Below are 20,650 nucleotides of genomic sequence, written 5' to 3'. Positions count from 1 at the left end.
GACTTTATGTTCTTGCTGATTGTTAAAATCATAGAAAATTGAAAGTTAAAAATGAAGGATTCTAAGAGATTGTTTAGGAAGTTTTTTAAAATCTTGATGATTTGTTTTTTCTAATCTTGTAAAATCTTTTTATTTGATGAAAGAGTTTTCATGACTTTTGTTATGAAGGAAATGATATAAAATCCTAAACCAATAACATAAAATTTGAATTCATTAACAATCCAAGATTCTTTTGTTTTACTTGAATAACATAAAACTTTTAATGACTTTATAAAACTCTTAATCCAATAACACTAGATTTATCAAGATTTTAGATAACTTTTTACAAATCCACAACCAATAACACCAAATTTTTAAAGAGTTTTTAAAAGTCTTGATTGAATAACAACATATTTTACCTAACTTTTAAAGTCATTAAAATTCTTTCTAAATCTTAAACCAATACCTCCCCCTTATAAGATGGGTGATAAAAAAACATCTAGCCAACAACACTAAACTCATCATTCTCGCAAAATAAATCAAATTAAAAAACCAAAGCAGTATAAGCTCCACACAAAATCATAAATTATTTTAAACAAGTCATAAAATTGCAAATGCATAAATTCAAAAGCATACAGAACCATTGTTGATCATATTCCAATATGGATTAGTCTTAAACAAACAATATCCGATAACTTAATTCAAAAACTTGAAAGAAAAAAAAGAAAGAGAAAGAGAGAGATTAGTTCAGCAGACAACAACACCAAAGAAGTAGTTTGTTGCCTTACAGTTCCAGAAACATAGGACTCTCAACATGATCCAGATAGACATGTATATGCGTTAGGTGAGTCCCAATTCCTTCGATCTGGATTTTTCTAGCTTTGTTTTCCTTGAGATCGTAACATAGTATATAGAACGGGTCTGTGACAAAGGCCGGTGCAAATACAAGCTCGCCAGTGCCAAGTCTACCCCTTAAAATGAAAAAATCAAATTCACCATATGAATCTGTCCAAGAAGGAATCACGATTGAAACTGGTGACCAATGTGGTTTGCTGGCATCTTCAAGAACCCACAAGTCAAGTGTACCAGTGACTAACACATTCGCCGCAGCTATCTTTTCGCCGTAGTGCGACAGATATTGGACATACCCGTCACTGGGTAACTTAATGACACTAAACTTTTCAGAACCAACATCAAAGCACATCAGAGAAGGAACTTTGCCTATCCAAGCTATATAATACACAACCCCATTGCTGCATAGCCATTGAGTTCTAGGATTAGCAAAATGGGGATGCTTACATTCGATCTTTCTCCATTCCTTTCTCCTAGCTCCTAGAGTGAAAACTTGATGCTCCTGCGACACAAGAACGCTTGATGTACTATGACATGGCACCGTCATGCACAACACTTTGTATTCACCATTAACAGGATCATATCCAAAGAAGTAGTTTATGTCTTTCCTCACAGTTTGGACTCTCGGCAAAGTAATAAATTGACAAGTAGTAGGATTCCCAATCATCACTCTATTATTATCATTCAGACAGCACAGCAAGCCGCGGACAGGTGGATAAGATTCAAACCAGTCATCGTGATTCAGAGGGTGACAACTGACCGTTTGATGATCAGAAGATGGATCCTCCTGAGAGCAAGAGTAGAAGAGCTGCATCTCATTGTCTCCACGGACGGTCAATGAGAAAAGGATGCGTGGTCGAGCCATAGATCGATTCAGGTACAAGTTGGTGAAACGTTTGCTACAGACTATCGATGACCAGGATTTAGAAACGCTGATGAACTTGGAGATGCATTTGCCCTTCAATTTCATGAGAATCTCCTCTTTTATTTCTACAGGAATCCTCCTCTCTTTCGACCCAAGCCGGATCATGGCTGTTTTCAGCTTTGCTCACTCTTTTTGTTGTTGTTTACTCTGAAACACTAATCTCTTCACAGATTTTGGAGATCTGAAGATAGACCTCTCACTTCTTTTTTTATGGTGGACAAGACCTTACCACCAAATCGTATACGCGGAGGCGTGGATGGATTTAGACCGATGATACTTATTAGATTCTCAGTATGCGTGTACGGATCTAGACCGATAATTTGATTAATTCTTAGTTTGCAAATATGACTCACATCAATTTTAGTTTTAGGAAACAAATTAAAAAGTAAAATAAAATGTTAGATTTTGGAGATTTGTATCACATTTTTTTAAATGGTGGATAAACGCTTATAGCACCTAATCGTATACGCGAACGCGTGGACGGATCTAGACCAATGAATTTATTAGATTCTTAGTTTGAAAGTTTGAACATATGAGCTATTGACATAGATTTTAGTTTTAGAAAAAAAATTGGATTATATTTAATCAATTTTCTAAATTGCTAGAATGTAGGGTTTTCAAATGTAAAAATGATTTAAAACTATAAGTAAAAAAATAATAATAATCTCACAAAATAAGATGTAATTTTGGATTTAAAATAATGTTTAGACATTATTTTGAAATGCATAAAATTTCAACTTATAAAATTAAAATAAATATTTCGTTTAAAATATGCCTACAATACGGTGTTTGGATATCCCCATTTAGGGATGTTGTGGTGGGTAAAAAAACTCAGCCCAGCCCAAACCCAGAAAAAAACCCACCCAGAAAGAAACCAAATTCAAAAAATCCGAACGGGTTTTAAGTCTGGTGGGTAAACCCGAACGGGTTTTTAGTCTTGTGGGTAAACCCGTGAGTACCCAAATTTTTTGTCTTATGTAATATATTTTGCATTTTACATTATATATTTTTGTGTCTTTAGCTTTTTGGTACCAAATGTGATTATCTTATGTATTTTGTGCATTTTATTATATCTGTAACAATTTTCAAAAATTTATAATCTTCTATCATATAGATAAAGTATACCAAATATATTTAAGATTTTTGTTAACATAGATAAAACCAAAAGCATAGATAAGAATAGTCAAAAGCATAGAAAAATATCAAAAACAAAGTCACAAAAAATAACAACAAATTTTTTCTCATTCTTCCTCCTCTTCCTCCTCTAGTTCTTCCAAAACCTGATCAGAATCTAAACAACAACAAAACAATGGAATTTCTGTCATAATGTCATAATTACATCTTTATTCTTAAGTAACAATCTTAATTTTATTTTATTTACCTTGGTCTCATACTCATGAGCTACAGCCACGGATGTAGTATCTTCAACTTCATCATCAAAATTGTCTTCAATGTCACATGTAATTAAAAAATATAAATCAACCAAGCAAGGGAAGTTAATTATGAATTAAAAAAATATGGATTCTTACCTTCTAACTCAGCATAACCACTTAACCAGTTTCTTGTACATAATAAGGCTTGAACATTTCTTGGAAGGAGACGGTTCTTGTAAGGATTCAATACCCGACCTTCAATGCTAAACGATGACTCTGCTGCTACTGTGGTGATTGGAATACTGAGCACATCACAAGCTAGAGAAGCTATCACCATAGCGTTGCCCACTGCCTTTCCAATAGCTCAAAACCTCCATGTCAGTGAAAGACTTCAAATCTAGCCTTGGATCATTCAAACAATTTTCCAAATTTGTTTTTGTGTTGTCAGAACCAGGTTGTCAGAACTATAATCTAGAAGAAGAAGAAGCTTTCTTACCAGTGGAGACACAAAAATATAACCCAGAAGAAGAAGCTTTCTTACGGTGGCTGAGAGAGACTTATGGTGGCTGAGAGAGACTTATGGTGGCTGAGAGAGAGAATCGATTTTAGGGTTAGTTTTAGATTTTTATCACATGTGATTTTTTTTTTCTTATAGTCTCGTGGGTACCCATAACCCAATAAAATAAACTCGAATGAGATTCTTCAATTCGGGTACTCGAACAGTTTTAAACCCATAAAATTTTAACCAAAAAATCAGATCTTTGGGTTTCTAATTTTTCACGGGTCCCGGGTATCTATCGGGTTAAAACCCACTCTTATGTAAATGGGGAACATAATTTTCCACCGTGATATATAATAATCAGCCTTTACATAATACAATATTAGGGTGTTTCACCACGGCATTCCGTCAGTTTATGTATTTTGGTGGCCAATTATGTAAAATCGAGGCACCCAATCACCGCATTGTAGGAATCTTATGTTCTTCGTTTATACATCCTAAGACACTTTATCCTATTGTCACACACGCTCCTACTTATTATTTTTTTAGATTTATGGGTTTAGTGGGCAATCAATCATAGATTTGCTAAATGCTTGATAAGATTGCAAGGCAGACATGTAATTTGGCTCAATATTTCAAATGAAAGTAATCATAATTCTATTGTAAACGATTTAGTCAAATGTAAAACGAAAAATTTGACAAAGAACAAAGAAAAAAATTATAACTATTTTTATTTTATAAAGTAAACTATTTTCTCTAAATCATTGAGCTTTTCCCACAAAATCGAAAAAATAAGAAAATTGAGAGGTCGTCACATCAAGGATTCACCTGAAATTTGTAACAGAGTAAGAGACGTTTGTCTCTTCTCTTTTAGAGAAAACAGAAATGAGAAATAAACTCTAATTGACTGGAACTTGTTATTTACATCAACTACAACATTGAGGTATATAGAAAACAAACAAACACTACTACATCATAATGAGTTGTGTCTCTTTGTACTTATAATGAGTTGTGTCTCTTTGACTTATGACTCTTGGATGAAACGACACAAACCAAAAAAGTCACGACTTAAAAACGTTGCGACTCTGGAAACTCAATTATCGACCAACAGTAAAACTCAAAGAGGAGAACCATGAGATTGAAAGTGACAAATTACCTGGAGACTAAAGAACTCTTGGAATATCGTAACTGACGGTGGTATCTCTACGGAATCAAAGGAGAAATCACAACTATGATAGCCGGAACAATAAAGCAATCACTGGACAGGTAAATGCAAAATGAAGTTTGTTAAAAGAAGAAAACAGGGTTTGTTAATTAGGAAGCTCTATATATGAGAGAACGAAGAAGTGTTATGCTTGAATGAAGCAGTTCACAATATATGAGACAGCGAAGGAGTGTGACGCTTGAACGAAGCAAATGTGAACGTGTGGACGCAATCCTTGGCTGCAAAGGGGTGAGAAGAAAAAACTATTTCAACTGTAACATCAATTTTCTTTTTATCTAAACCGTTAGATTTAGCAGACCCTTAAAAAAGGATTTGCTATTATATATAGATATATATATATATATATATCCCTTCCAAATCAAAGTGTTACATTTTGACTATGAAAATATAGAATTAAGTCCATTGGGTAAGGACGGGGACAACCTCAAGTGGAACCTTCTTAGGACAGACAAGTCCATATGATTCTTCAAGATCAACATCTTTTGCCTCCATTCCTTTGGGAAGCTTCCAATCAAACCGGTAAAGAAGGTTGATTAGAATCAAATGTACCAAGGCCATACCCAGTCCTATACCTGGGCATATTCTCTCCACTACCAAACAGCAACAACTCAAAGGTTAGACCTTTATAGTCAACTTGGAAATCCATAAACCTCTCAGGGATGAAAGGTTCTGGATCTTTCCAAACATTTGGATTCTTATGAAGAGCCCATACGTTAACATGGATCCATGCTTTCTTTGGAATGTCATAACCTCCAATCTTTATATCTTTTAAAGCCTCTCTTTGAGCTATAAGTGCCACGGGTGGGTTTATCCTTAATGTTTCTGTAATCACCATTTTCAGATACACAAGTCGTTCTATATCTTCTTCTGTGATATCATCTTTGTTTGTGATCACTTCTCTCACCTCTGCTTGTGCTTTCTTCATAACTCTTGGGTTGGTAATCAAATGTGTCATCACCCATGTTATTGTGTGGCCAGTAGTGTCTACGCCACCAAGAAAAATGTCCTGTAATTATCCCAAAAATAGATAATTACTTAATAGAAGAATGAAGTTACAAAATTGAGAGGTTTCCTATTACTTACTATCAGAATTGCTTTGGTGTGGCTTCGAGTAAACTCAAACTCTCCCTTTTCCACCTTTAGCAGCAAGTCAATGACATCATCATTACTACCACCATCTTCTATGTGATGTTGTATAGATTAATCGAAAATGCATATGTAGCCCTAAAAACCTTCTCACATTTGCTATGTAACCTCGTGATCCTATCGATGGTTCTACCAATAACCAGGAAGTAATCTGATGCTGCAAAACTCCCCAGCACCTCCATTGTTCCATGAATAACTTCTTCAAAAGTATTCTCAAGTTTGCTCCCTTCAAAATTAATGCCAAATCCAACTTCTTCTTCTCTTATGTTTCGAAATGATTTTACCGTTTTTGCTGTGTAAATTCCAGCAACCGTCATCTTTCGTATTTGCTATACGGAGAGAACCCAAGATCTGTTAAATTATATGAAACCCTTGCAGGATAAGTCATATATGGTCGCGAACAACAATCTTCGTCAAACATTTTTAAGAGATCCTTCGTTGTATCTGGAGTTGACGCCACAATAGATAATATATTTCCAAGTTGTAAGGACATTAACGGTCCATATTTTTCTGATAATTTGAACATTGAGCGATGAGGTTTTGACCCTAACAGTTATTAAAAATAAAAACAGTTCATATGTATAAACTGTTTTTCTTTTGGTTAAAATATATATAATGTTTTTGTCTTTTTGGTTTTCATCTTTTTAATTTGCGCTCCATAGTTTAGATATTTTCTTGGGTTAGTTTCTCAAACGTAAAGAACTACAAACAACATCACTTTTAAACTTTGGATTACGATGATAAAATAATGAAATTCGTCGTGATGAGCTCAAACGCGGAAACTCCCTAACTTAATTTATTGCAGACACTTCTATTTTCGCATGATTTTATGAAATTAAGATCATATCCTTCTATGGTCTACGTCTATTTCGTACATGCTAATAAGATTATATCTAAATTAATTATTGGATTCTAATTTATAAAGTATTTGGAGGACTTTAACAAAATCATCAAAAGTGAACAAGTGAAAGATTTTTAAAGATTACTAGAGACTATTCTATAGTTTTGTTGATTAGTTTTTTAAAATCTTGTAAAGTGTTCCAAACCATCTCTGAATTTTTGTGATAATTTTTTTGACTTTAATTTGTAAAGAAAATGTGTAAAATCATGAACCAGTAACATAATAATTGAATCCATTAACAATCCTAAATTCTTTTGTTTTAACAGAATAACATAAAACTTTTATTGACTTTATAAAAGTTTGAATCCAATCACTCAAATTTATTAAGATTTTAAATGATTTTTTACAGATAACAAACTAATAACAGGGAGACGGCCGATTTCCCCACAAGAACTATCGTATCGAGCCAGATAGAGCCCGTTCTTTACCCTCGGTCTATATGTCCCTGAAAAAAAAGTTCAAGACCAATTTCCCCTCGAATCCAAAGTTCGAAAGCTATATCTCCCCGATTCTGGATTATAGCGGTATAATGTCTAAACCCAAGACCAAACCATATATATCCCAAAAATAAACCAATTGTTGAACCAAATTCCTCCACCAACCCGACCCGCTTATCATGAAACCCAGAATCCCCAAAAAAAACCTAAAATCAATATTTTCACTTCTTGCATAATCGATTCTTCTTCTTGAATTTGCTTCTTCTTTCACGAGTTCGAGTATCACAATGAGTAATGTATCAACAAATTCCACCGAGTCAAGTTTCCGTGCAAGAGGAAGGGTTATCGTTGTGCCAAAGAGATGTTGGTGCGGGGAAGGAATCATGGCTTTGACATCGAAGTCCGATTTGAATCCGAACCGGAGATATTATCGGTGTGGGTTTGCAGTAGCCAATAAGGTAACATTTTTTTTTTATTTGTTTTTCTAATTTCGTGTATAACATTTGGGTTGTTGCAGCTTAGAAACGATGAACACACATTCAAATGGGCTGATGAAGCTTTCGTCAATGAGATAGATACATTAAATGCAAAGACTGTTGAACTTGAGAAGCAGCTGAAAGAGATCAGAACAGAGAGGTTTGAGTTGGAAAAGATGGTTTATGAGAAGACGGAGAAAGAGATATTTGAGAAGGTTGAAGATGCTTTGGATGAAGCCAAATCAAGCAATAAGAAAATGATGCTTATCATAGTCTTCTTATGTATGATCATGATTGGTCTCAGTAAGATACTAGGTTGAATAAGAGATTCAGTGTTGTTGTTAGTTTGTTGTTGCTATGAAGACAATTGTTGTTAGTTTGTTGTTGCTATTGTGGTAATGAGAATGAGAAGTTAAATTTCAGAATTATGATATTGATCATAGCCGTTCATAAAACATTCACCAAAATACATCACTAGCAAGTTTTAAGAAGAGACAAAAGAAAAAAGACATAGGGAATTACAAGTCTATGTGGTCGAAAATACATTAAGGCAACCACAAAATTAGAACCCTATTTCTACTTAGCTACTTGATTAAGCTTGAGTGAGTGAACCTTCACTTGGTTCCCCTTGACTTGGCTGCAAAAAAAAATTAAAACATTGTAACATTAGTAAACCAAAACAAACTCTATAAACTGAAACCATGAAAAGGAAAATACATTCACCTTGGCAAACTCTTTCTTGTGGAACCTAGAATTATGATTCGCTTCTCCACAAATGCCACAATGCATGATTCTTTTCTTCTCCTTTGGTTTCTTCTTAGTTGGCGACTCATTGGCACCCTTCTTCCTCTTTTTGTCAGGCTTTTTCTTCTTACCTTTATCTTGATCTTCATCATCTTCATCTTCATCATCTGGTATACACACATTAGGAGCATTTGTCTAATGCCAAAACCTTGGACCTCTCTGTGGAACCAAGCCTTCGGTGTAATTTCTTCTCCACATAGCTGTCCGAAACCATTGACAGACATAGTTCTCAGCTACAAGTGTTTTATCGATGATGACTGCATAGGCATGTTCACATGGGATGCCACATATCTGCCACTTCATGCAGCAACAAACAATCTTTTTAAGGCAGACTCTGTGTTTATCTAAACCATGATGAACTTTATATGTTCCATTTGTGCTTGAGTGAACCTTCGACTCATATGCATACTTATGCTCTTTAGCTAGAAACAATGCAACATATGGAGTACAAATCCCTGCAAACAAGCAAGCATACGCAATCATTATTGTTTTTAAACCCAGAAACATTGCAAACCATTGTTTTTAATACCTGTGTGAGAATGAGATTTTGCAGACCTTTTGGCAATCCTCACCATCGCAAGTCGTCTGATTGTCTCTAGCATAGCAATAAAAGGTTTCTCCCTTGCCTTGTTAATGGAGCTATTAAAAGACTCTGTGGGGTTATTATCAACATCTTCACAATAACTCCCAATCTTGTGGAATGCTCTGCACCAGCTTTTTGGATTTGTCCTCATGACATCATTGTATACACCAGTATCATAACAGAAGATCCTCTCCAAGTGCCGCTTATAATCTGTCTCATTGTAAGACCAAGCCAAATCCCACAAAAGTGGCTTCATCTGGGTTTTATTTCCATGATGCTTCTTCAAGTTCCCGTAGATGTGTTGTACACACATTCGATGCTCCATCTTTGGTAATTCCAGCTGAACAGCTTTGATCAATCCCTACAAAATAAGAATAATCATTTAAAGGTACCATAAACAATACACACAATCAAAATCAGTTACAAAACATGATAAATACAAGTTACCTTTTGCCTATCAGAGACCATGATGAAGCCGTCACCATCATTTAGTCCAAGGTCAGTCTTCAAATGCTTCATAAACCAAACCCAATTGTCGGTGTTCTCAACTTTTACAACTCCCCATGCTATTGGATAAATACCATTGTTAGCATCCCTACCTAAAGCTACCAAAAGCTGTCCCTTGACCTTATTCTTTAGGAAGCAACCATCCATTCCTATTAGAGGCCTAAAAGTCTTTTTCCATGTTCTTCTTATGTTGTCAAAACAAACATAGAACCTATTGAACATGTCTTTTCCATCATCAGTCGTCACACATTCAACCTCTACATGTGAATCCTTGTTTGATTCTAATATCCCAGCAGCATAATCTCTTAATCTAGCAAACTGTTCATCATACTCCTTCTCAATCCAGATAAGTGCCTTCTTTCTAGCCGCTTGACACTGATGCCTAGTGACACTGATCTTCCACCGTTCCTTTATGATTTCTTCCATTTTCATTGGCATGAAGTACTCAGGATTATCTCTAATCTTATCAAGAAACAACCTAGCTATATGATTCACCTTAAACATCTCACATTCTCCATTAGGGATACAACTATGCTTATCATTAAACTTTGCCATTGAAGCTGTTTTCCCTCAAGAATTTCAACTTGACTTTGGGTTTCGCTCTAGGGTTCTTCGCAATTTGGGGTTTTTTAGTTTTAGGGATTTTGAGGATAATGGATACTAAAATCGAAGTTTATCGGGTCAAAATCGGGTTTGCTTTGGTATAATCTAGGTTTATTATTCTCTTAATCGGTTAAGTAAATAGTAAACCGAACCCAATCCACGAGTATGGGTTAATAATTGATGTAGAAGAATAGAATCGAGGAGATATAGCTTTCGAACTTTGGATTAGAGGGGAAATTGGTCTTGAAATTTTTTTTCTGGGACATATAGACCAAGGGTAAAGAACGGGCTCTATCTGGCTCGATACGATAGTTCTGGTGGAAAAATCGGCCGTCTCCCCGTCAACCCAACTAATAACACTAAACTTTAACAGAGTTTAACAGAATCTTAATCTAATAACAACAGAATCTACCTAAAATTTAAATTCTTTAAAACTCTATTAAAATCTCATACCAATAACTCCCACTTAGTAAGAAATCGTGGTCCTAAAATTTTATTACCTCCACATGACATATCCTACGTGCTATATAAACATCCATACCGATAGATTCATAACTCATACCTCTTGTAGCAATAATTTTTTGAACTCTCATATGGGAAATATGGGAACTAATACCTCCCGAAATAAAGCTTCATCTTCGTCAGAAAGTTCATTTATACCTCCCGAAATATTTGAACTAATATTTGGTAGTGTTCCAGCCAAAGATCTAAAACGATTCAAGTTGACGTGCACAAGATGGAATGCTCTGTTGAAAGATAAGAGATTCATCTACGAGCATCTAGAGCAGGTCCAAGAACATATCATACGAATCACTGATAAGGTTCGGATCATTAATCCCGCGTCCAACGCCGATCATTCCTCTTTACCACTCCCAAAGGAGTTTCGAGGAAGCGGTAAGCTGTCTGATATTGTTCATTGCGATGGGTTATTGCTATGCATCTTTCGTCATCCCAAAAGACTCGCTGTTTGGAACCCTTTTTTTAACCGAGTTAGTTGGGTCACCAAATCTAGGAAATCTTATGCTGTTAATGATTTTTACGGCATTGGATATGATGGTGCATCTCGTGATAACTACAAAATCTTGAGATTTTACAATAAAAATATTTTCGAAGACGACCGGTTCCCCACGGATAAGTATGACCCACCGGTTGAGATCTACGACCTCAAGTCAAATTCTTGGAAAACTCTTGACATTCCTTTGGATTGGTGTGTATACTCACCGTGCGTTGGTGTGTCCTTAAAAGGAAATATGTATTGGATTGCTGGAGAAAATCATGGCCCACCATTTATCCAAAGTTTCGATTTTTCCACGGAGAGATTCAAACATATGAGCCTAATTCCTTTCGTCGAAGGTCCATATGATAATGTAGCCTTATCAGCTTATAGAGGAGATAAGCTTTCTTTGCTTCGCCAACACATATACGAAGAACATGATCTAGGGGAGATTGAGGTATGGGTCACAAACAGTGTCAAAGATAGGGTTGTTTCTTGGACCAAACTTTTTGTTGTGTGGAGACCTGATCTGCCATCATTTGATCTCGGGGAAGATCCTCCTCATTCGGTGTTTTTTATTGACCAAAATAATAGGATTAACGTTACATGTTCTGAAAGATTAGTTACCAGTGGAAGCAAATGCGTTTGCGTCAATTTATACATTATTGGAAAAGATGGATTCCTAAAAAAAGAGATAGAAAGACACAGGGAGGAAAATGTATCGACATATAACTCTGGTTATATTTATCTTCCAAGTCTAGTTCCGGTTCCATAGTATGAGGATCTGCATCTGCACAAAAAAAAAAAAAAACAAGCATACCGTTAAGTTTAATGTTTTGTGATATATTTTATGCTAGCTCTAACTAAACTAAATAACTTATAAATATTTTGTCAAATCCCGTGGCATCATTATGTAAGGATATATATGTATTTCTGTTCAAGGCTTAATGGTCGTTGCATTGTGGATTAATTAGTGCATGTTAGCTCATTACGGGGAAAAAAATATTTCAGAACATAAAATGTCTAGGTTTGGGCTTTAGATTTTCGTATGGCCTTGAAATAACATGGTTTTGAATTTTGTGTCCTAATTTCAACTTTCATTGACCGTCGTCGTCTATATTTTTTTTTGGTCCCAAGAAGAGGGAACTCTAATTCTTCTCCTCGTACCCTAGTTTCTCTAAACTCCAATGGCCTCTTTATTATCCGATTTGAAAAGCCAATTGAGATAGATACAAAAAAATCAAAATCGTGGGGAATGTCATTGGCACCGCACCGTCAAAGTCTGGTTTTGGTTCTTAAATAAGGCTATAACTAGATTATGACCCTTGAGTACGAATTGAAATTTATTTTATTTCTATTGTAATTTTTATATAAAATATAATTTATATGATTGTTTTTAAAAGTTTTTGTGAATAAAATATTATGCAATAAAATCATGCTAAATATGAGGACTTAAATTTTTTTTGAGATTTCTTATGATTGTTCCGATGATTAGCTTAAATTTTTTAAAATTTATCAAATCAATCATAATAAATATTATTTCTGTTATTTTGATATATAGTTGCTAATATAATCGAAAATCACTCTGCGGAAGAGTGATTAATTTTTGAAATTTTGTTATCTATATATGGTTAATTAAATATTCTGTGGATATTTTATTTTATTTTTTTGAAATATCTTTTTTAGTATGATCTGAAATTGAGATTTAACTAATGGTTACCATCCATATAACCTATATAATTTATCAAATAATCAAATAATTAATCTTATAACCTATATTATATAGTCTAAAAAAAATTGTGTACTTCCGTTTTATTATATAGGGGATTGCTTCTTTGCGTTGTATATTTACGCATATGGCCCCTAGAATAGATAAAGAAAATTAAAGTTTTTAACCTTTTTTAATTATAATATTTCGTGTTTTATAACTTACGGTTCTTTTAAATTTTTGTCAGTCAAGTGGCTTTTCTAATAACTAGTTATTATTTATTTTATCTATAATTTTTCATTAGTATATTGCTGTTACTATTCTCTTAATTGTTTTTCAAATTTTGTCACTAAGTGCAACTAAAATGTAATAAACCATGCAAAATCTTGTCACTGAGTGGGACTAATATATAATAAACCATGCAATCAACATCATTACAGATAATAAACTCTTGAGCCTAAATAACTAAGAGTATCTCCATCAAAGCATCTTAAGTAAAGTATCTTAATATAGATTTTCTTTTTAATTTTGAAAAAAGTGAAATTAAGAACTTCTTAAGAAACTTTAATATTTCATAGGTCCATTGAAGGTTGTTAAATTTGAGGTTCTTAAAAATATTTTTCTTTGTAATTAATTGTTATTATGGTATTTTGTTAAAATTTATAAGACTTGTATATTTTTAAAAACTTAAAAATATTGCATTCAATAAAAGTTTAAACAAACATGACATAAAAGCATATTAAAAATAGATTACAAAATGATTAATTTTAATTTTGATTTGTGCCAAACTTCCCCCATATATGCTCAACCAAATCCGCTTTCAGTCGATCATGCATTTTTTTATCACGAACTTTATTTCGAATGGTCATCACATTTCCCATCATATTGCCGAGATTTGAAGGGATATCTGTAGAATACGCAGAATCAACTTGTGAAGTTCTGTTTGACTCGTCTCGTGCAAATGAGGCCATATCATACTGAGTATACCCATCACGTTCGTCTTCTACAATCATGTTGTGCAATATGATACATGCTCTCATTATGTTTCCAATTTTTACCTTACTCAACATGAGAGCTGGGGTTTTTACTATGGCAAATCGAGCTTGCAAGACTCCAAAAGCACGCTCGATATCTTTACGCACAGCTTCTTGGTTTGTAGCAAATAAGGATGCTTTCGGATCTTGTGGATTTCGAATTGATTGGATAAAAGTAGCCCAGTTTGGATAAATACCATCGGTGAGATAGTAAGCCAGATGATATTGTCACCCGTTGACAATATATTTCACTTTGGGAGCTACACCTTTTAATATGTCATCAAAAACTGGTGAACGATCGAGAATATTGATATCGTTTAATGTACCTGGAGCTCCAAAAAATGCATGTCATATCTAGAGGTCTTGTGAAGCTACAGCCTCTAAAACAATTGTTGGCTTTCCAGATCCACGGGTATATTGACCTTTCCATGCAGTCGGGCAATTCTTCCACTCCCAGTGCATACAATCTATGCTTCCTATCATCCCGGGAAATCCGCGGTCCTCTCCAATATTGAGTAGTCGTTGAAGATCCTCTATTGTGGGTCTGCGTAGGTACTCATCTCCAAATAAATGAATGATTCCTTCAGTGAAATTTTCCAAACATAACATCGCAGTGCTTTCAGCAAGCCGGAGATATTCGTCAAATGCATCCGCTGCAGAACCATATGCCATCATACGAATGGCTGCTGTACACTTCTGCAGTGCAGAGAGACCAAGCCTTCCGTGACCATTTCTTCTTTGTTCGAAGTACGGAACTTCAGTTGAGAGTCGTTCGACGATCCGCCTTCACTTTGTGATCGTTGGAGTAGATATCATATGCCAATTTCATGACATCATCTTCATTCTGTCCACTTGTTTTGGCCTTCGTTGCAGCCTCATAGCTGCCAATAAATTTGCACACTGTTTCGTTAATCTTCTGCCACCTTTGCTTACAGTGACTGGGCTCTCTCCTTTCCACACCAGCTAGCGTAGGACTTGCATGATAATAATCAGTAATACGTGTCCAAAAAGTATTTAGTTTTTGGTCATTTGAAACAACTGCATCTTTGGAGGTATTCAACCAAGCACCAATGAGGAGCACGTCTTCTGTGTGAGACCACTTCCTTCTACGCTCCTTAGGTTTCTGTTCATCAACAGTTGGCTCCTCATCAAACGGATTGGTTAGTGTTTGGTTTTCTTGTTGACTAGTTAAAAGGTCCATAAAACCAGAATCTTGACTATATTGATCCATAGTGAAGTTTCTGGTTTGTGTTTAAAGGAAGAAAAAGAAGAAGGATGAAGGGTGAATAAGAATGAAGTGTGTGGCTTTCTTGTTTAAAGGAAGAGAAAGTTTGTGATTGTGGCAGATGTGTAAATGCGAAGAAAGGTTTGTGTTAAGCTTCACCTAAAGTCTATAATATATAACTAGAGATGAAGTTGTAAGTGTAATGTGTGTTTAAGTGTGTCATGTTAGCAATCAATGACAACTACCAAGCATTGTGTGTTTACACTAGACATAAAATGTTTAACTGTGACAACAACCAACAATGTGTGTTTAAAGTGTGACAAAACAAGCAATCAATGATAAGTACCAACCATTGAGAACAAAATTAACTCGACAGTAAGTGTTGAAGTGTGACAGACAACAACCAACCAACCATTGAGAACAAAATTAACTCGACAGTAAGTGTTCGTATTCAACAAACTTTTTCACTTAAACTCAAACTTATAGAAACTAACAAGCATTACAGGTCAATTGAGAAAAAGATGAATTACCTTGTATGAATTTGACAGGTACACAAAGAGTGAGCTAAGTAGTTGACTCGCGGATGCTATACACTGCAAAAAGAATTAAAATCCAGTGAGAAATAGAAGAGAGGCCAGTTATATTGAAATTCAAGTGCCAAAACATATAGATTATTACCTATAGACAAACCATAAACTTAGAATCATCAGTAGCCTTAGCGAGCTCCTCCAACGTAAACTCAACAGATTTGTCAACGCTTATAGCAGCAACTCCAGGAGATCATCAGCTAACAAAAGAAACATAAAAAATACAGATCATCACAAAATTACCATGATCAGCCTTAGAAGACAACGGAATAGAAGATGAAAACGAACTACCCTTGGACTTTCTATTCCGGTAAACATAATATACGACAAACAAGAATAACAACAAAGCCAGAATCACTCCTACAACTATACCAGCAATAACTCCCGCTCCAATACCACCTGCTAATGCCAAAATAAAATAACAAACAAACTATAATTTTTAGAAACTCTCTCATCGCCACAAGAGCAGTTCACAAGCACATTAAGCATGGCGGAGAAACGATTCATGTCGATATAAATTCAAGAGGCCAGTTATATTAAAATCCATAAAACTAATGATTCATGTCGATCTACTAATGAAATCAAAGAGATTATTACCTAGAGAAACGATTAAACCAAACAATTCGAGAATTGACCACTTCAATCTCCGATTTGGTGAAGCAAAAACCCTCTCCAGTTGATGAACCGCCACCGTCGATAGTGCCGCAGTCGATCGAGATGATGATATCGCCGGTGAAAGACGCTTTGCCCACTGTTATACCTCTCAATTATACAATCTTCTCTCAAGCTTTTCCATCGAAATCTTCTGATCTATCGATAGCAAAGAGACGAGAGAAGAGAGACAGAGAAACGATTAAGGAGAGAGAGAGGAAATCAAAATAAAATCGGGAAAAAAGAAAACGAAAAAAAAAAAAATCGATTCTTACTCCAGCCAATCAGAAAACAACACACCCATGATTCTTAATGGTCCTAAAACATCTAAGCTAACAATCGATTCTTAGCAAAATCAGATTATTTGCATTATAATTAATCTACTTTTTTGCTAAGCAACTTGTAAGCAATTCACTTAAATGCTTGATGGAGATACCCTAAGATCCAAAACAACATGACGAAAATTGACTTGCATATCGTGTCCTTTGCAGTCGACATAAAAAAACTTTATTATACAGATGCATATATAGTCAGTAATAATGTAACAAGATTTGTTTTAAAATTGCTGGAGCCTGATACAAAACTTAGTTATTCTACCAATAAAAATCTTCTTCAACTATAGCTACAAATGAATGCTACCATTGCGCCATCATTATTTGTTTTATTCGATATTTCAGTCAACAATACTAATTTCTTTCACCAAAAATCTTTGGACTATTGTTTCAAATTCATTTATATATTACGTCCTGAAATCCGATAGAGATATGAATGAATAATTAATAATTAAAGTATATGATTTTTTTTGTTGGTGGTGGAATCAAAAAGTACAAGAACTAAAGAATGTCTATAAACAGTACAGTCGTAGAATACTTTTTTTTTTATAGTCTGCCTAATATATCTTTTTTTTTTTACAAATCTACCTTTAACTAGTAAAAACTCTTGATAAACAACCATAAATTTGGATTTAACTCGTAATATATCTCGTCGTCTACTAAAAGTATATATAACAACAATAATTTTAAGTTGCGTCGTTTTATTATATAGATGCATATACAATATTCATTAATTGTTGGGGGGTAAGATATATATTTGTTTTAAACAAGGTTGGAGCCAATGAAATTTTTTAGTCATTCGCCTGAAAAAATATCTTCTCCAACTATGGGATACAGACAAATGCTACCATTGCGTCATCGTCATCCTGTTTTATTCGAAATTTTCAGTCAATAATACTAATCTCTTCCACCAAAACTTTTGGACTATTGTTAGCTTTGGTTAACTTGTAACAAACAAATTTATAGTTTATTGGAAATCATTCTTCCATAATCTACCATTATTCCATAATCCACAACGTTCTCCAAATTAACAAAATTTAATCATCAAGATAACTCTACAAATCAAAATCCAAAGTACACATTTATTGATAAATAAATTCAAATCTATGTGGATGATAAATTTCAAAATAATCATAATTATTTTTAGTTTCTACAATATGCATATACACGCTTTATGTGGTAAAATCATCTAGTTGATTATATGCAAACCGAACTGTGGGATAAGATAACAAAAAAATATAATGTATTCAATTAAAAGAAAACTTGGACCCTTTTAAGTATAATTTTTTTTTTTATCTTATCATATACTTACTTGTACGACTGTTTCTGAATATGATATTTGGCTTTAATTAATGTATTAAAGTAGGCTCTAGACGATTGCATCATTTGCCCAACCATGTAATCCTGCCCTGATGATAGGGTGAAAAGCATAATGTAGATAACATCCTCCTTGTACAACAATTAAGGAGACGTCACAATAGTTATTTACATTAATAAAATCATTTAAAAAAACCAAAAAACATTAATACGTGTGGTTGAAAAAAAACACATATTAATAAATTTATACTATATGACAATACTCATTAATTTAATATTCATTGAGGTGTAACGGAAAGAGTAACATTAATTACTGTACAATCACAATATATAGAGAGAAAGAATAACCCATTCACTCATATGAAAAAACTTGCTTCTCAAAACCGCAGCAGATTGATTAAGAAAGAATCTTTCGTGTAAGCATCTCTTTTATTTACCCCACAGAATGTTTTTACAAGGGGCCTTCTTCCTCAAACCGCCTCAAGTCGTTTTTCTTCATTTCTTATAACTAAACCCACCTTCAAGCTTATCATTCATCATTCATAACCACTCTCTCTCCTCTCTCTCTCTCTCTCATTTCTCTCCATATTGTGACTTGTGAGCAATATGCTGAATATGGAATCTTTCTATTTCTGTATATGCTCATGGAATCCAAACTCATGTATCAACAACTTTACCTTTTCCTAAATCATTTCTCTTACAACCACAGTTTTTACCAATCAGCCCCTAATGGAGGAAGAACAACAACAACGTCGAGTTCTGTTTGGGAAATACGAGATGGGAAGGTTACTAGGCAAAGGAACATTCGCAAAAGTCTATTACGGCAAAGAGACAACCACCGGAGAAAGCGTTGCAATCAAAGTCATAAACAAAGACCAAGTACTCAAACGTCAAGGTATGATGGAACAAATCAAAAGAGAGATCTCAATCATGAAACTAGTTCATCATCCAAACATCGTCGAGTTAAAAGAAGTCATGGCTACAAAGACAAAGATCTTCTTCATCATGGAGTTCGTTAAAGGCGGTGAGCTTTTCTCCAAAGTCGTTAAAGGAAAGCTTAAAGAAGACTCAGCTCGTAGATACTTCCAACAGTTAATCTCAGCCGTTGATTTTTGTCACAGCCGAGGCGTCTCTCACCGAGATCTGAAACCTGAGAATCTCTTGGTAGACGAGAACGGTGATCTTAAGGTTTCCGACTTCGGTCTCTCTGCTTTACCGGAACAGAGTTTGCAAGACGGGTTGCTTCATACTCAGTGTGGTACTCCGGCGTACGTTGCGCCAGAGGTTCTGAGGAAGAAAGGTTACGACGGAGCTAAAGCTGATATATGGTCATGCGGCGTCATCTTGTACGTGCTTCTCGCCGGGTTCTTGCCGTTTCAAGATTAGAATCTGATGAACATGTACCGGAAAATATTCAAATCGGAGTTTGAGTTTCCGCCGTGGTTTTCGCCGGAAGCTAGGAGGTTGGTTTCGAAGCTTTTAGTCGTTGATCCTAGTAAACGTATCTCTATCCCGGCGATTATGCGAACGCCGTGGTTTCTCAAAAACTTCAACTCTCCGGTCGCTTTCAAGATCGACGAGCTCGATAACCAAAACGTAGAAGAGGATACAGCAATAACAACAGCAACAACGCCAAAGTTCTTTAACGCGTTTGAGTTCATCTCATCCATGTCATCAGGGTTTGATTTGTCGAGTTTGTTCGAGAGCAAGAGGAAGCTTAGATCTATGTTTACGTCAAGGTGGTCAGCGTCGGAGATAGTAGCGAAGCTTGAAGGGATTGGTAAAGAGATGAACATGAAGGTGAAGAGGACTAAAGAATTTAAAGTGAAGATGTTTGGGAAAACGGAAGGGAGGAAAGGACAGATCGCGGTGACGGCGGAGGTTTTCGAGGTTGCACCGGAAGTAGCCGTCGTTGAGTTATGTAAATCGGCGGGAGATACTTTGGAGTATAATAGGTTGTATGAAGAACAAGTCCGCCCGGCGTTGGAGGATATTGTGTGGTCGTGGCACGGTGATAATCATAATCATAATAATTATAATCATGTTAATTATGTTAGTGATGAAAATTCTGGTAGTGACTGTTCAGAGAATGTGATGTAAAACTGTTTAGTTTTTTTTTTGTTAACCAGTTGTTAGATTAAGGAAAGTTTTGTAAATTGTGTAATATATGTAGAGAAGTTGAGTGTTTAAAATTTTAATATGATTATACTTAGCTTTAAGAAACTTCATTTAATCATTTACATTATTTAGTATTTACTAGTAAGAGAGATATTGTTTTGCCTTATATGAGTATCTAAAGTTGAAGAGAGCAGTATTACTCTTTTATCTAATAAGTTCCTAGAGCTTTGGAGCCACCATTGCAACATTTGTACCGCACCACAGAAGTTTATTAACCACGCCAAAATTACGAATTTCGTGTAATATATTAACCAAAATGTACTACAATCGATTTTTTTATAGTTTATCCGACGATCTAAATTGACCATCCAACA

At 34.9% G+C, this 20,650-nt stretch overlaps 4 protein-coding genes and 2 pseudogenes across 4 annotated transcripts; 3 read left to right on the top strand and 3 right to left on the bottom strand.

Moving 5' to 3' along the window:
- LOC104706831 (putative F-box protein At3g10790) lies at positions 548-1,960 on the bottom strand. Its single transcript, XM_010423057.2, has one exon. The coding sequence runs from the start codon at positions 1,859-1,861 to the stop codon at positions 764-766; it is 1,098 nt and encodes a 365-aa protein (XP_010421359.1). The 5' UTR covers positions 1,862-1,960; the 3' UTR covers positions 548-763.
- On the bottom strand, positions 5,247-6,316 carry LOC104709370 (annotated as a pseudogene).
- Positions 7,625-8,133, top strand: LOC104709369 (uncharacterized protein At4g04775-like). The gene is made up of 2 exons (XM_010425995.1): positions 7,625-7,795; positions 7,855-8,133. The coding sequence occupies exons 1-2, from the start codon at positions 7,625-7,627 to the stop codon at positions 8,131-8,133; spliced, it is 450 nt and encodes a 149-aa protein (XP_010424297.1).
- LOC104709368 lies at positions 8,753-10,262 on the bottom strand. Its single transcript, XM_010425994.1, has 3 exons — positions 9,648-10,262; positions 9,147-9,561; positions 8,753-9,072 (listed from the first exon to the last, which is right to left on the bottom strand). The coding sequence occupies exons 1-3, from the start codon at positions 10,260-10,262 to the stop codon at positions 8,753-8,755; spliced, it is 1,350 nt and encodes a 449-aa protein (XP_010424296.1).
- On the top strand, positions 10,913-12,079 carry LOC104709367 (F-box/WD-40 repeat-containing protein 1-like). Its single transcript, XM_010425992.1, has one exon. The coding sequence runs from the start codon at positions 10,913-10,915 to the stop codon at positions 12,077-12,079; it is 1,167 nt and encodes a 388-aa protein (XP_010424294.1).
- Positions 18,567-20,361, top strand: LOC104706830 (annotated as a pseudogene).

This window comes from Camelina sativa, chromosome 8 (assembly GCF_000633955.1).
Source record: "Camelina sativa cultivar DH55 chromosome 8, Cs, whole genome shotgun sequence".
Classification (NCBI taxonomy): domain Eukaryota; kingdom Viridiplantae; phylum Streptophyta; class Magnoliopsida; order Brassicales; family Brassicaceae; genus Camelina; species Camelina sativa.
The sequence above is the reverse complement of the archived record's forward strand: the minus strand, read 5'-3'. Positions and strand labels throughout refer to the sequence as shown.

Coding starts and splice junctions, on each gene's coding strand:
- LOC104709367 (XM_010425992.1), top strand. CDS start 10,913: ATGGGAACTAATACCTCCCGAAATAAAGCTTCATCTTCGTCAGAAAGT.
- LOC104706831 (XM_010423057.2), bottom strand. CDS start 1,861: ATGATCCGGCTTGGGTCGAAAGAGAGGAGGATTCCTGTAGAAATAAAA.
- LOC104709369 (XM_010425995.1), top strand. CDS start 7,625: ATGAGTAATGTATCAACAAATTCCACCGAGTCAAGTTTCCGTGCAAGA. Junction 7,796..7,854: donor GGTTTGCAGTAGCCAATAAG/GTAACATTTTTT, acceptor GGGTTGTTGCAG/CTTAGAAACGATGAACACAC.
- LOC104709368 (XM_010425994.1), bottom strand. CDS start 10,262: ATGGCAAAGTTTAATGATAAGCATAGTTGTATCCCTAATGGAGAATGT. Junction 9,562..9,647: donor TGGTCTCTGATAGGCAAAAG/GTAACTTGTATT, acceptor CTTATTTTGTAG/GGATTGATCAAAGCTGTTCA. Junction 9,073..9,146: donor AAAATCTCATTCTCACACAG/GTATTAAAAACA, acceptor GCTTGTTTGCAG/GGATTTGTACTCCATATGTT.